Source organism: Haemorhous mexicanus, chromosome 4 (assembly GCF_027477595.1).
Source record: "Haemorhous mexicanus isolate bHaeMex1 chromosome 4, bHaeMex1.pri, whole genome shotgun sequence".
NCBI lineage: Eukaryota > Metazoa > Chordata > Aves > Passeriformes > Fringillidae > Haemorhous > Haemorhous mexicanus.
In genome coordinates this window covers 62,493,484-62,509,315 of record NC_082344.1, presented here as the reverse complement: position 1 = coordinate 62,509,315, position 15,832 = coordinate 62,493,484, and the positions used below count along the sequence as shown (strand labels likewise).

General features: G+C 40.0%; 2 protein-coding genes across 6 annotated transcripts in view; both read right to left on the bottom strand.

Annotated features, from left to right (window-relative positions):
- Positions 1-7,628: 7,628 nt before the first annotated feature.
- FGFBP2 (fibroblast growth factor binding protein 2) lies at positions 7,629-10,367 on the bottom strand. The gene is made up of 2 exons (XM_059845132.1): positions 8,819-10,367; positions 7,629-7,990 (listed from the first exon to the last, which is right to left on the bottom strand). The coding sequence occupies exon 1, from the start codon at positions 9,420-9,422 to the stop codon at positions 8,832-8,834; it is 591 nt and encodes a 196-aa protein (XP_059701115.1). The 5' UTR covers positions 9,423-10,367; the 3' UTR covers positions 7,629-7,990; positions 8,819-8,831.
- A 1,482-nt stretch (positions 10,368-11,849) lies between these two features.
- Positions 11,850-15,832, bottom strand: part of PROM1 (prominin 1) — a 62,507-nt gene continuing 58,524 nt past the window's right edge. For 3 of the 5 annotated variants that reach the window (XM_059845126.1, XM_059845128.1, XM_059845127.1), the window contains 3 exons: positions 15,665-15,733; positions 13,538-13,578; positions 11,850-13,311 (listed from right to left, as the gene is read on the bottom strand). In XM_059845126.1, coding sequence (XP_059701109.1) covers positions 13,560-13,578; positions 15,665-15,733 — 88 coding nt within the window. In that variant the 3' untranslated portion in view covers positions 11,850-13,311; positions 13,538-13,559. The remainder of the gene's footprint in view (positions 13,312-13,537; positions 13,579-15,664; positions 15,734-15,832) is intronic. The other 2 variants (XM_059845129.1, XM_059845131.1) reach the window with 1 other exon arrangement.

The following is a 15,832-nucleotide window of genomic DNA, read 5'->3' as shown; positions in this document are numbered from 1 at the left end:
ATTTCTTTCCTTCTGTTATAGTCATTAATATTAGTGGTTTTATTTGTATATTTGTTGAAAAGACAGGTGCATATTCTGTGTGGAGAGAGAGGAATGGATAGTTCCACCTTGACTAAGAAACTATACTGCATAAACTCTCTTGAGTTCATCACTGCCCTATAATTTTAGGACTGGTTCCAAGCACAGCAAGATGTTTCTAGCACTTGCTATGGAATAAACATTCATTTCATTCACACTTTTTAAGTACAGTGGGAAAATGGAAAGAGGAACCAAGAAACTGTTCCAGGAAAAAGAAACCAGGAAAGAGGAAAGGAAACCAGGGACTTTATGGTGTAGGAGACTGTTCTGGGTCTGGCTGGGATGGATGTAGCTTTTTATAGCAGCCCACATGGTGCTGTGATTAAATTAGTGACTGGAGCAGTGCTAACAACATGCCCATGTTTCAGCTGGCACTGAACAGCACAAAGGCCTTCTCTTTTTCTCACTGTGCCCCCTTCCAGTAAGGAGGCTGGGGGTGTGCCAGAGACAGGGGAGGAACAGGGCCAGGAGAGCTGACCCCAGGGATATTCCATGCTGTGTGATGCTGCCCACAGCAGCAAAACTGGGGCTTGTCCTTCTAGAGTAACCCAGCTTGGAGAATTAGTGGGCACAGCCTGCCTGGGGGAGGTGTAAAGAAAATGTCTTTGCATCACTTGCTGTTGTTTCTCCCCTTTTCCCTTCACTTATTATAATGATTTATCTCTACCCCCATTCCTTCCTCTCTGTTTCTCTCCCAGTTCTCTCCCCATCCCACTGGAGAAGGAGAGTGAGTGGCTGTGGGAGGCTTCACTGATGCCTGGGGTCAGCCATCACAGAGACCTAAATCCTGCAAATAACTAACAGGAGTTTTTATTTCAGTGGATTCCAGGTGAAAAGGAACCAACACAGGGTTCACTCCTGGAACTTTCCTGTCACTAAAAATACAGCTGTCCAAGCTGCATTGACACTGCCTTGGCTCCTAAACCACAGCATTATCCCAGCAAAGACAGCAGGAAGGTGCAGTCACAGTTGTGACAACAATTTCACTGAATTAGATTATTCCTTCTTCTTTTGAAGAAGCTACTTCAGCTACAGAGCAAAAGTGGCCTTGGGCTAACACAAGCTATGCCTCCACAAGGCATGTCAGCCCCAAAATGTGACCTGTCCACTGGCAGGATCAGCCATGAAGTTTACCCTCCATGATCCTTGGGTTATCCTTGAAGCACAGTATGAGCTGTAAGAGCTCACACCTGGAAGGGGCTCTGAAAACTCCTGCTGAAAGCTCAGCAAGGCAGAATAAAGACCACAGAGGTCTGCATTTCACAGCTGCTGTGTGGGCTGGCAGCTCTCAGCACTTCCACATCCAACACAACCCTCTGAAGGCACAGAGAAAGCACAAAGGAAATGGATAAATCTTATTTGCCATTCTCATTTTAGTGATCTCAACAGATTCAGGTATGTGGTGAATAGAAGCCAAAGTAAAAAAGTAAAAAAGTTTCCCAATCCATCTTTCCAAGTTCTAGTGCAACTTGTTAGGGTCAGCAAAAGCTGAAAGGATGCACACACCTCAACATTTATGATAGATTTGGGGGCTGCTCAGTTAACTTGGAGAAGACACGACATCTCTGAAGTGTTTTTTCTTGGGTCATTTCTAACTCTACAGCTCCTCCATGTGGAGACCATCAGCAGACAAGAAATTAATAATCATAAACATTAGGTATTAATACTTTTTAATGGTTTTGCAGAGAGCTAGAAATATTCTAAATATTTAGAAATTTTTTTAGAATAATTTAGTCCTTTTCAGTCAGAACTTTTTTGAAAATGGGTGAAAAGCAGTGCATCAGAATACCACTGCTGAAGGTGCAGCATTACAATTCCAATTCCAGTTTAAATTACCACTTTCCCCTCTGATATCACATGAATGCATCAAATAACCTTTTCCTCATTCTTAATTCTATTTGTTCTTCTGTGCCTGTAGAGGAATCTCAATCTATGTCCTACTCCATGCCAGCAGGGAATTCAGGGACTTTTCTCCTGTACGTGGGTAAAGAGGTCCTAAGTCCTTGTTAACAAACCTGCTGGTTGGGAACAGGGCTGAAAGCTGCATCTGTTAAAGAACAGCCTTCCCATCCCCTTCCCATTTTGCCCACCCACAGCCTTCAGAATCTGAGTCCTAGACTATTTAAAACCATCTTTAATTACTAGATAGTGAGTATAATATGTGTGCTATTGATGATGCAGTCCAAATGACTTCAGGTTCTGCAGAGGGATCTGGACAGGCTGGACCAGGGGGCTGAGCCCAATTTTGTGAGGTTCAACAAGGCCAAGTGCCAGGTCCTGCCCTTGGCTCACAACAACCCCAGGCAGTGCTACAGGCTGGGGCAGAGTGGCTGGAAAGCAGCCCGGTGGAAAAGGACCTGGGAGTGCTGTTTGACAGTGACTGAACAAGCCACACTGAGCCAGCTGTGCCCAGGGGGCCAAGAAGGCCAAAGGCACCTGGCCTGTACCAGCACCAGTGTGGCCAGCAGGACCAGGGCAGGGATTGTCCTCCTGAGCTGGGCACAGGTGAGAGCACACCTCAAATCCTGTGCTCAGACTTGGGCCCATCACTGCAAAGAAGACCTTGAGGTGCTGGAGCCTGCCAGAGAAGGGCAACAGAGCTGGGGAAGGGTCTGGAGCAGAAGTTCCATGAGGAGCAGCTGAGGAAGGTGAGGGTGTTTAGTCTGGAGGAAAGGAGGCTCAGGGGGGATCTTATCACTCTTTAGACCTACCTGAAAGGAGGTGGTAGCCGGTGGTGGGGGTGGCCTCTGCTTCCAGGTCACAAGTGACAGAACAGGAGGTCACAGCCACAAGTTCTGCCAGAGGTTTAGATGGGGTATTAGGAAAAATTTCTTCACTGAAAGGTTGGTCAGGTACAGGTACAGGTCAGGTACAGACTGCCCAGGGAAGTGGTGGAATCCTCATCCCTGGAAGTGTTCAAAAGCCATGTGGATGTGGCACTTGGGGATATGGTTTAGAGGTGAACACAGTGGTGCTAGGTCAGGATTTAACCCCAGATCTGAAAATAAATGGAGCTACCCAATTGCTTTTGACAATGGTATTTTACAGTCTAATTGAGCTCAGCAAAGTACCCTTAGACCTGCCTCATCTCAGCACCACCAAAAGTCTAAAACTGCTCCGAACTAGGACTGAAGTGTTCTGTGTGGTCTACACCAGAAAAGGGCTCAATGGCTGAACCACTATACTGTGGTGAGATGGGGTACACCAGACGGGATCAAGAATAAAAACTGTAACATTTGGACAGCTTCTGAAAAGACAAAAAGAGATTTTTGAAGGTCAACAAAACTTCATGAAATTATCTCACAAAATAATTTAAACCGTAATTTATTTAAGCATTACATAAAGGGCAAAAGCCACTTTATTCATTGCTGTCTTCTTGTCATATAGACACTTGTAAATTTTAGTTTTGGAATAATCAGTGAAACCTTGGCATAATCAAAAGCCCTTTCCTGTTAACCCATCAATGTGTTCTCTGTTGAGCCAGCTACTCCAGACTAGCTGCTTAGTATTCGTACAAAGCTTTTTTAAAATATAAAAGCACTAGGTTTTAAATATTATTTTTGTTCCTCTCCTTATCAGCTTTTTGTCCCTTCTCCAAATCATTGTATTTAAGGTGATGAACAGAGAGAAGTGAAGAGTAATGGTTTTAATTAAGTATAAACTTAACTAAACCAGAGAAACACTGCTGCATTCAGATGGGAGATTTATATTAAACCCATGGTAAATTCCTGGAGTATAAGAAGCAAGGGGTCATCTCAGTACCTCTCTGAGAGCACCCATGTTGTCTGCTCGTACCTCTGAGTGGGGTCAGAGGGGAGGATGGGGCAGCACTCCTGCCCTCCTGCTGGGTTGTTTGGCAGAGGAAATGGAGAGGTCAGAGCCTGAATTTTGCTCACCATTTCCTTCCTAGTGGAGCTTCTAGCCTAGTCCGTAGGCACTTCATTACAGCTGCATTTGTTGGAGTGCCCTCATGTCACACCAGTAAGACAAATAAAGGGCGACCACCAGCACATTAATTTTTACGGGCCACAACAGCAGTGACAGAGCAATGCAGGGTTTTTTACATCTGCAGCCAGCAGAATCTGAAAGGACACCTCTGTTTCCCTTCCTGACTACAAGCATTGTGAGCCCTGAGGCAGCAGGAGCCACCCTGGGAGGGAGGCCTGAGGTGAGCAGTTGTTACACAAACAGTTCCATTACCTGCTGAGGAGGGCAGGGAGGGGAACACCAACTTCCCCTCCACATCACACATCTGCTTAATTTTATTCTTGCTCTGCACATATAGCAGCATAGCTGCTCTGGAAAGCCAGACCTGGCCTCCTGCCTGTCATTCAAGCAGTTTAATTTGTATTCAAGATGGGAAAGTAAACAGCATGTCTGTGAGATAACATCAATGTCCTGTCCTCTACTGACTGCACCTCCTCCACTCTGAGTTCCTACTCCTGTTCTTGTATGTCCCACTTCTATGTATGTACCACATACTTTTTGTCACTGTAAAATGATCTGTCAAGTCTGATTAGAACAATTCTTATTTGTAAGGGGAAAAGCAGGGAACTCCAAAAAAATCTCCTGTGGTGTGACTGACTCCTCTTTCAAGAAGAAAGCAGAGACTGGGAAAGGCAACAGCAAGAGAAACAGAAAAGAAGAGACAACAATAAAGCTTCTACAGAAGTAGGAACAGCAGTGGGAAACTGGGGAAATTTTAGTCTTTCCTTTTTCCTTTTGTGAGAGGTATCTTTCCCTTAAATCCATGCCATATCAACTATGATATCTACTGAAAAATCAAGAATGCAGAGCCCAATGCTGCATACAATGCAAGAATGACCAGAGAACACACCTAAACAATTCTCTCAGAAAACACCAGAGTGCACTACTGCGTAGCGTCATCAGCACAGAGTATGTTGCTTTAAACTTTGTCCAGTGGGTCTTGAAAAAGCTCCACAAATGGAGATTCCAGAGCAGCTCTGAGGAATCCATTCCTGAATTTATCCTCTTTATGTTGTCCCTTTCACTCAATCAGAGCCTCACCTCTATGAATTTTTGACCAGCATCTCTTCTCCTATCACACACATCAGTGAAGAACCTGGCTCTGTGGTCTCTAGAGCTTTCTCATGTGGATTGAGGGTTGGCTGTTAAGTTCTTCCCCAAGTCTTCAGGCTGAACAAAACCCATTCCTTTGGCCTTTTCTCACAGGAGGGTGCTCCAGTCCTGACCATCTTGACAGCTCTCCATTAGACTCGCTCCAGCCTTTTTTGGATCTTAACTAAGTGTGTCAAATACACATCCTTGCATACACAGGTTCTCCAAATGCTAGATTTTGCTTTTTTTTTTTGGAGGCTTCCATTATCAAAATAGCAAGTACTTGGGAATAGGAAGTACTTCCAGTGCTTCCCTGGAAACCTAAACATGAGGATTCTGAAGCAGGTGGATACCTCACACTGCACTGAATTATCAGCAGAAGTAGCAGGCCTGGGTATCAATGGTCTCCCCACCTGCAGGAATCCAGACAAGCTTTTTTGTCTGCTGCTCCTCTGTCAGGAAAATAAAGACAAATTCAACCTCCACTTGGATGGATTTCCTGAGGTACTTACATGTACAGGACTAACTAGTTCACCAAAAAGGAATGAAACAGCAAGTTTCATGCATTCATGAGGTACCCAAAGATTGCACTGAACTCACCACAAACACCTCTCAATTCATCCTTTCATCAATGAATAGCACTTTCATACTCAGAAGGAAACTGAAATGTCATGACTGTCTGGTGCTAAACACAATTAAAGTGGTGATGTAGCCAATACAGTCACTGTGCTGCTACACTGAAGTGGGGCATTTCAGTTAACACCCAATTTCTAAACATTTTGAAAGCAAGATTATACTCAAGTGACTTGCTGAGGGTTGCACAGCATTGTCAATGAAATGCAATCCATGGCATGCTTCACCTTCACCTCTTTCTAAAATGTGGTGCTTAACTATGGTCCCGAGTATGTTACAAAAAGCATTTTGTCAAGGGGGAGGCCTTTGGTGCAAGACTTGGATTTCTGCTTTCAACAGTGAAACTTCAGGTGGTCATTCCAGGCAGCACAGTGCAGGGAGCCCTTTCCAGCAGAGCCCTGCTCTACTGAAATGAGACACAAGCTCCCTGGGAAACAGTGTGCTGATGTGTGACATTTGTCCTCTGCTGAGCACAATTAGTGATGGCCACACATTTTAGACTGTATCAGCAGTTCTTCAAAGTGACAGACAACTCTGCTGCCTCCAGAGCTCAGGGTACACAAAGAGAAGATGGCATGAAGGGGAAAATGTTCTTTTGGTGAACAGATTAAACCTCTTCTTTTCTCCCACCAACAGTATGGTGGGTGACCAATTGTCCCAGATTTCTCCCAATGCAAGTCACTGTCTCATTTGGGAGGTCATTAGTGCTGTGGATACTACTGCAAAATACTCACTCTGCAGAATGGGTTTTGCATCATATGTAACAGGAGTTTAAAAACATTTAAAAGCACACCTTAAGAAAACCCACAACCTCCCCTTAACATTGCAAACAGTTCCCTAATATCACTTTGATGCATTGTGCATGTTTGCAAATCAGACAATTATATGAATTTCTATGACAGAATTAAGTGAGTAGGTGTACTACATTTTTTATTCACAGCACAAGAGCCTGGCAATGATAACTGAGATCACAAGTGAAAATTAACCACATTGGATTAATGACAGAGAAAAATACAGCTTACACATTTTATCTGCATTCAAATGATATTTCTGCCTTGTACATGCAACCTTCTGCTCTGATCCTGTGGTCATCACTTGCTATTCTTTTCCATATATATCAAGAGGTTAGGTGAAAGAAATTGATTTCAAGTTTTTTGGTACAAGGCATAAAATTTAATGATTGGACAATCATGGTCTGGAATTGTGTAGTGAAAATTACAAATCTGTGAGTAAAGCTGAAGTACTTGAGTCAACAATACCTTGCAGAAACGTTGCAAGGCAAACACAGAGCACTATTAAATTCTACAGTATGAAGAATTTCCAGTTACATCCCTGCTGTGAAACTCACTTAGGAACAAAAAGGATCGTTGTAAAATAATAATCTGAACCTGACTGTGTTGTAATATGACAACAGGCCATTAGATCTTGTTTTTTGAGGAGATTTAGGCAAGTGCCCAAATTGCCAAGTTACTTTTCAGAATATCTACTGAAACCAAACATTAATAGTACCACTAACAGGTCCTGGTAGCACTGAACTCTGCAAATCCATCGCTGGTGAACACTTTTCATTGGCTATGCTCAGAAATATATTATTACATTACTCTCTTATTTCTACAGTATTTTTTTTCCTGCTGGCTGAAACTCATTATTGCAATATAAACCTCATAACATTGAAAGTATTAATATTCATGCAAACTTGTTCACAGTGGGAAAGCAGTGACTCAGACCTCTGAGTTCTCTTACACATTCTACCAACAATCTCTTAAGAAATAAAGTGTCAAATACTGTGATTTTACACAAACAGCACCAGTTAAAATTTCAAGAAAGCACACCATCCCTTTTCAAAAAATCATATTTTTATTGTTTGCACTAACTGTATCATCATTAACAGCTTTCATCTCTAACAAACTGAAGCAAGTCAATACACACAAAAACCTATGCAAGGTCAAGCAGATCCAAGGTTACATAAATGCAGTACACCTGGGTGTGTAACAAGCCTAAGGGCAGTTAGTTCATCCTAATACTTTGAGCACAGTCACTCCAGTTTTGTGAATTTTTCAGAGGTGTTAAAAAGTTTCTATTTTCTTTAAAAAGGAAACAGCTAAAAAAATTATAGAAATTACTGATTTTTAACCAAAATTCTTATGTCTAAATTATTACAATGCAGCAAGGACCCTTCTTCAGCTGTAATACCACTGCTCTGCAAAACAAAACAAAACAAAACAAAAAAAAAAAAAAAAAAAGAAAATTAGTCACTTTGCTGTATTAGGCATAAATTATCATTAGCAGCCTAAACACTTGCCAGCTCACACTGCATATACTCCCATTTCTTTCAAGTTTGCCAGGTCCACTTATCAGCTCCTGGCTTTCTCTCTGAGCTGGAACAGAAGTGGATATAAAACCAATCACTTCTGCAATAAAGGGCTTTGCCTTTTTAAATGCTGGCTGAAAACCTGAGACTTACCAAACAAGTGCCTACATGTGATCCCCTACAGTAACAGACTCGCAAACCAAGACAGTCCACTTGGGTTTTCTGCAAGGGATTTATGAACTAATTTTTTAGATTAAAATATTTTATTATTAACCAGCAGTTTTGATGAATAAGCTTTATTCCCTCAGTCTCTGAATGTAGTTTGTTCTAACTGATGCATTTGGCTGGATATGATGCATTTGGTATTTATTGTACTTTTCTGGCATAAATCCAGAAGGCAGCACAAGAGGAAAGGAGTGACGAAGGCAAAAATTAGCCCAATTCAAACAGTTAGAACTGAAGTACCATAGGATTAACAACAGATAGGGCAAACATCTTAGCACCTACTGAAAACCTCACAGGAGGCTGTACAGGAGTCCTGAACCAATATGGATCACTGGAAATTTAAGCAGTCCAGCCCCTCAAAAGCCTTGTAACATTAGATTTTAGCAAGAGAGCTTAGCACTTCCCTGTCTACGTCCTGGAGACCCCCAAAATAAAATTGTAGAACAGAATTACTCTTAGGTATATTCTGCTGTGCTTCCAGATTAGTTTTACCTGAAGCAAATCCTTAACCCCTAAGGATGCCAATGATGTAGGAGCAGACACCATGCAGAGATTCCCAGCAGTGTTCCCGTGCCAGTTTCATTGCTTCTGTTTCATTTTCAGACCCTTGACCATGTAGAGCTAGGTCAGAGTTTTGCCCTGCTTCTCTCATAGGAATGGAAGCTTTCTGGACTGATTTTTCCTGGTTTGCTAGATCTTCTGGCTCCATACCAGCAGCTATTTGCCTCATGAGAGCCTCTGGGGGAGCCTTTTGGCACATGGTGGTCTTCAACACTTCCATGGATTCGCAAGCGTGCGGGACCTTTCTGAGTTCTGCAGCGATCTGATTCCAGTAAATCTTTGGATTATTTCTGAAAGCACGACAGACTGATGGCTTGCCAGTGAATTCACACCAGTAGGACATGCCTTGGCTTTTGCATTCAATTCTAAGTTCCATCTCCTCGTCATCACCACTCGTGGTTATTGTGCAAACATCTTTGGTTTTAGTCCGAAATTTGATTTCTTCACCATTGCTTCTTTTCTTTGGCTTCAGCTTCTGTCCCAGTCCTCCCATGCCACAGATCACAACGAGGAAAAGGAGAACAAAACTCTTCATGGTGAGAGGAGTGAACCGAGACCCTTGAACAACACGATCCAAAGAAGTAAAAGCAGTAAGTAAATGGCTGCTCACAATTTAAAGTCTTGGTGCACAAAGAAGCTACTTTCCAGCTAAACACAGGATGTAAGGGCTGGGCATTTTTATAAAAATAATAAATCACACTTCAGTAGGCAAATGCCCATAATTTATAGCCTGAGGGAGTGTCAAATAACCTTGGGAGTGTGAACTCCCAAGAAGGTAACAAGACAAGTCTTGTAAATGCAGTTAAAATACAGAACAGCAGTTGTATAACTGAGAAGGACATTCCTATCCATGATGAACATGTCATATTTGATTTTTAACAGATATTTTCCATTCTCCAGCTGCTTTATAGCTATCTTCATGCTAGAGCTTGTAAGATGATATCAAAGTAAAAAAAGAAGTACCAAAGCAATCTCTGCATCTGGATGATTATCAATGTCCTGGTAGTGTAAGTGTCCTGGTAAAAAAGCTGATTTGTGGAATGGGCTTTCTGTGGATTTTCACAGTAAGGATGCAACTTTAGCTCTTCCTGTTGTCCACACACGACATGCACTGGGGATGCATGGAAGGATCAAGTGCACATTCTTTGAGCCATGTATGTACACATAGAAAAGAAATAAAGCTTAAGCAAAATAAGGTATTACCGGTCTAAAAAAATACCAAACATCTGGAAGCTTTATCATCATTTTCACATCACCAGTCATTTTCAGCCAACAGAGCAAGGCAGCAGAACTAACTTATCACAGTTCTCAGCAGCAGGGAACAGAGCACAGAGCATGTCAGACAGGTATTTGCACTTCATCACTTTCTTTTTTTTAATAGATATTTTCCTCTTTGTAACAAGTGAGCTGTAAAAATGCCGTAAAACAAAGGCAGGAGAACAGAAATATTGTAGTGCTGATCCTGTCCTAGCAGTTTCTGCTGCACTAACTAAAAACAGAGCTAAGGAAAAATCACTGTAACTCCCTTAGCATTCAGGTCATGAGGATAAATCCCTCCCCTGCTGTGGCAATCCACAGTACTTTTCTGGGTAGTGAGACCCCCACTAGGCAGGCATACCTGCCACAGCCAGCCTGACCTGACCAGCTCCTGGAAAGGGCTTTTGGATTGTTTAGGTATGCTGCAGTAACTGTGGGGTGCTGGAAACCCTGGGTTTAAGACTGGCCATACACAATGGAACAGAACAGCAGTTTGTGTATTTAGTCACTCACTAGGTAGTGCTAAACAAAATACCAAGGCAAAACCATTCCTTTTAACACAGATGGGAAAGCAGAACATCATCAACAACAAAAGCTTCATTAATAGCAGAGGGACAAGAGTCCTTTGCTGCTGTGGCAGCCCAGGTAACCTGAAAGCTGCCTGCTTGAAGAAGCAGCCACTTGAACAGCCATTCTGGGTATCCTAACCTTGTTCTTCCAGTCAGTGTGCCATCAGGTTCCCATGACTAAATACCATTTAACAGAGAACAACCTTGTTTTCTCTTCCCTCTCCATGGCTATCTTAACATTTTTAGCAGAAACCTCATCTCTAGCTCCTTTCCATTAGTTCCTCTTCTCTCTTTCAAGGCTCAGTCGGGTGTGGCTCCAGCCAAGTCTTAGGACAACAATGGCATAAGCCTACTTAAGACTTACCATTCACTCTTCCATTGTTTTCTGGGGAGTCTTCTCACCCTACAGCCAGCCAGACAGAGGAATCTTGTTACCCCCGTCAAATCCCTACTGCAAGCACTTGAATACCTCCTAATATTCGAGGAAAAAATGTATTGTTTGCACTTTGTTATGCACAACAGCACCGAGAATTTTTAGATTTGCTGAAGAGTCCAAAGCAATTCAAAAATTAATTTATACCTGTTTCAGATCTCTCGTTCTCAAAGTTTTTCAAGCACAATCATGAGAACAAATAAACCACAAGGATAAGGAGAAATGGCAAAGCTTGAACTCAAATATATTTGTGTTACAGCTAGTATGTTCCCACCAAGTGTTTGGCTCATTCTAATCTGACATTTTAGTCCTGTCTGCCTGTGTTTCAGATTAAATAGTTTGTCAGTAGAAAACAACTGTCCTTTTATAAGGTAAGCTAGGATGCCAGCAGTGAACTGTGGGACCTGAAGAACTAGCCAATGTTTAATTCTGCTGCCAGTGCCATACAGAAACAGGTATCCTGCACAGCTCACAGCTTGAATCCTACCATCTTAGCATAATTCACATTCTTGGTGGAAGTTGGAAGCTCCCTCACCCAGAGTCAAAGCCCTTTCAGTCCTTCCTGTTGCAAAAGCAAAACTCATCTGTAGCAAAGATTTTTAATCAGGGTAAAGAAATTCACTCTCACAAGATTTTAACTCTGTGCAGCTCTTCTTGTGGAGAGATGTCTCCACAACAAAACAAGGGAGAACCAAACATAAGATAGTTAAGCAAGATATTTTTTATTTAAATGAACTGGGAATATTTTCTCAAATTAAAAATAGAAACTTTTAAAAATCTGCAATTCTGAACATTACATATACACATATGCTACATACTGTCAATTAGAAATGTTTCCATTTATGACATAAAAATGAAAAATTTAAGGTTATTCCAGATTAAAGACTGGTATCATTTTTCAGCATTTTTTAAAAATTATAATAATGATGTACGGGATTATCTCTACTTCAAGACAATGAACCCTGTTTGAAACAAAGTTAACAATACTGATAGATGAAGAGGTACTATTTTAGATCAATATATTGACTACTTCACCAGAAGGTTTTACACTGGTAACGGAGTTTTTGCCTTGTTGACAAAGTCTACTGTTAACTAATTCAGCAATTCAACCATATGCCTAAATTTGGTGAAATAACTCCAAAAGTACAAATGTTAACTCCAATTGCTAAACAGATTTGAATTTCAATATTGTAAATCACAGTATAGTATTATTTACCAAAAATACTACCACTGCCTCCAAAAGAGCCACAGTGATACTATTAAGGACATTACAGAAGTGGGTGTGAAAGAAGAATAGGAAGATAGAGAATGTAAAGCATTCCAAAAATTGCCAACATAGGACATCCCTCATGCTCTTTTTGAGTACTACTGAACTCTAGAAAGCTTAGCTTTTTCACTATATTATGCATCCCACACACCCCCAACCCTCCCACCCAAAATTTAAAAACAAACTTCTCCAAAAAGTCCCTTTCAGGTCTTATACAGCAAAACCCACCAAATATTAAATAATTAAGAAAAGAGGGGAAAAAAAAAAAAGGCGGGGGGAGAAAACAAAACTGCAACTGAGCTTCTCAGACACACAAAGAGACACTGTGGACCCCATTACAATCCAAATTTAGTCCAATGTAGTCATTCAGGAGCACCAAATAGCAACACTGATCATGCTGGTAAATTCATTTGTGAAGAGTATTATACAATATTAAAATCTTAACTAAACACTTAGAAGTTTTAAGAAAAATGTATATACAAAAGTCTCTGGTATACAAAATGTCTTTTTATGTAAACGTGTATGTACTGTATTTAACACAAATCAACAATTTAAGAGAAGAACTTGAACAATTTTAAGAGAATTGCTAGGCAAAGGCTGTTAATCTAATTAATTTATATACTGTGATGTAAGGTACAAAGCCCAGTGTAAAAAAGTAAAAAACCAAAAAAACATTTTAATCCAAGCCTTGAACAGTGGTATTTGAGAGGCAGTGCCCTGATCACAAAATATTCTGTACAGTAGTTTATGGCATAACGTTCAATAGTATATTTGGGATTTACAGTACAGCTGACATAAACAAGTGGCTCAGGATCTGTCAGATGAATGGAAATGCCAATACACTTGGAAGAACAATGATGAACTCCCACAGAAGAGTCTTGAGCCTCATTTATATAGCCTGGAAATAAGAACAAAAAACAATTCAGGAAAAAGTTTACAAAGACTGAATTTCTATGTAATTTAAACAGAATGAAGGGACAGATTTTAATACAAACATCAGTATGACTGAATAACTTTTCTTGGTTTTAGACCTCACAGCATATTCCTGTTGCAGCAATCAGAGCAGCCTTCCTAAACCAGTAAAATAGTAACAGGTCTAGAATTGATTAAAGTTTATTACTTACCCCTCAACATTTCCAGTATGTGTTACCACTGTTCCACAGAGCTACATGAGAAAAAGAAGAAAAGAAAAAAAAACAACCATAAAAAACCATAAAATAAAGCCATCATTTACTTTTATCCACAAATGCAACAGAAATACTGTGTCTAACTTAGCTGAGACAAGCTCAGCTGGCCTAAGACAGTCTCAATGTTTTACTCATTTAATCAAGTATTTTTCAAACAAGAGGAAATAGATTCATGTTTTTCTCCACCAACCTTTCAGGTTATTTTTGTTTCATTGTAGAAGTAAATACTTGGATTGCCTATTCAACACCCCTCTTTTGTGAATTTAATCCAGCCTCATGTTTTTGCTCTCACAAAAATGGTGGCTGCATTTGAGGTTATTAGTGTCTTTAACATGAATATAAAAATACCTGTATGAGACACATACACCTCATGTAGCTCTTACTTGTACTTAGATATCTTAGTGTTATAAAAATATTTGCATCTCTTTTCAGCAAAATTATCCAGCTGATTTTGAGGGATAAAAAAACCCCAAGTCCAATCCTATGGCATTCTTTAAACCTGCAAAATATAGGTGTACAGAGATCTATTCAAAGTCATATCTCTCAAAGTATATCCAAAAATAATTTGTAGGAAATGAGAAAAATCAAGGATAGCATAAAAGCAAAAAGTATGCTGAAATTTGATTTTATTCATATGGGAATGCCATACTGAGAAATTCAAAGCATGTATGCCATAATTAGCAGTTTTTCAATTACCTTCGTTAGCACATCAGAAGACAGCACTGCATCAAACTGAATTTAGCATTTTATCAAAATAAGTCAGAACTGAACTAGTGGATCTTTGTGTAAAAGATTATTTTATGCTAGTAATTTTTAGGTTGTTCAGCAATGCTGAATTAAACTATTTATCAATGACTGAGATACTGTAAGAAAACATGCTATGAATCTCAAGAACATTAACAGTCATATTAAAGATTCAGAGATCAGAAAAGGAGTTCTAAGCCCTGGGAAATTCTTCATTTTCTCTTATATAAAATATTGGAAGCCCTTAAAACTGAGAGTCCTTAGATATGGCAGTGGAGAGTTTTTTGGACTTAAACTCCTTGTCAGTTAATTTGGGAAGTAAGCACCCTTAAGTTGCAGAACACACTACAACAATTGTGACCATAAATATCACTAAAAATATTGTTTTATAAAGACTTCCTTCAGAAGGAGATACGGAATGAAGATTTGGCCAGTAACTAATTATTGGAAAATACAGTCCTAAATAATAATAATAATAGCAATCCTCATTATCATAATCATCATCATCAGATGTAACCATGAACTCTGTCAAGACCCAAACTCTGAGCTCTCTCTTTTCACCTGTTATTTAAAGCACTGTGGTACCTTCTCTATAAATACTCAATCTATCCGTTCAGTCATGAAGTTGCAAAGTAAGGCACAGTGAGCTACAGATTTCAATCACAAATTTAAACTGTTCTTAAGCAACTTGCAAATTTTACAAAACCAAATGAGGAAGTTGTGGGATATAGAGTATTAACCCTCTGGAAACTGAGTCTTACGACTAGCTCATGTTTTACAGCATAGAAGCTGCAGAGGCAGAAAATAAACCCAACATCCTCCTTCTTTTGAACATAACCTGAGCTTCTTCTACATTCTAGTCCTACCCATGCACAAACACCCATTTTCTATGTTCATGCTTCCTGCATACCTGGAACACTTGCCTTTTACACAGGAGATCTCTTCTCACCATTTAAAAAATAAAACTACTCAGGATGCATTTCCATCCTATCACTTTCATCTGCTATCAGAGCATTTTAATAGGTTTGTCAATTTAGGACCAACCACTGTGCTGACTAAATACCTGATTACGGGGATTTTAAGATCAAATTAAGCAATTACTTTGTTAAATTGCAGGAAAGTACTTCTATACCTAGTGTTATGTAAAGAATATTTGAGAAATATACATTATACAGCATTTGCTATAGTGAATAATCATGCAAAAAAAAACCCCAGAGAATTAAGAGATTCACTTTAAAGCATGAAGAAAATTGGAAATGTGATTAAAAGAGAAGCTGAAGTAAGGACACATGAAGGCATGCAGTTTCAGACTTGGTTTACCTTGTAAAAACAGGATTGTGTATACCATATAAATGCTCTTTATGATAACCATTATTACCATTTTCTGTACTGCAATAAAATAAATACACCAAGAAAGACCATGTTAACTATAAGATGCACTATGCACAATATGGCTTCTAAGACATGTATATGGATGATGGTATTATA

Coding starts and splice junctions, on each gene's coding strand:
- FGFBP2 (XM_059845132.1), bottom strand. CDS start 9,422: ATGAAGAGTTTTGTTCTCCTTTTCCTCGTTGTGATCTGTGGCATGGGA.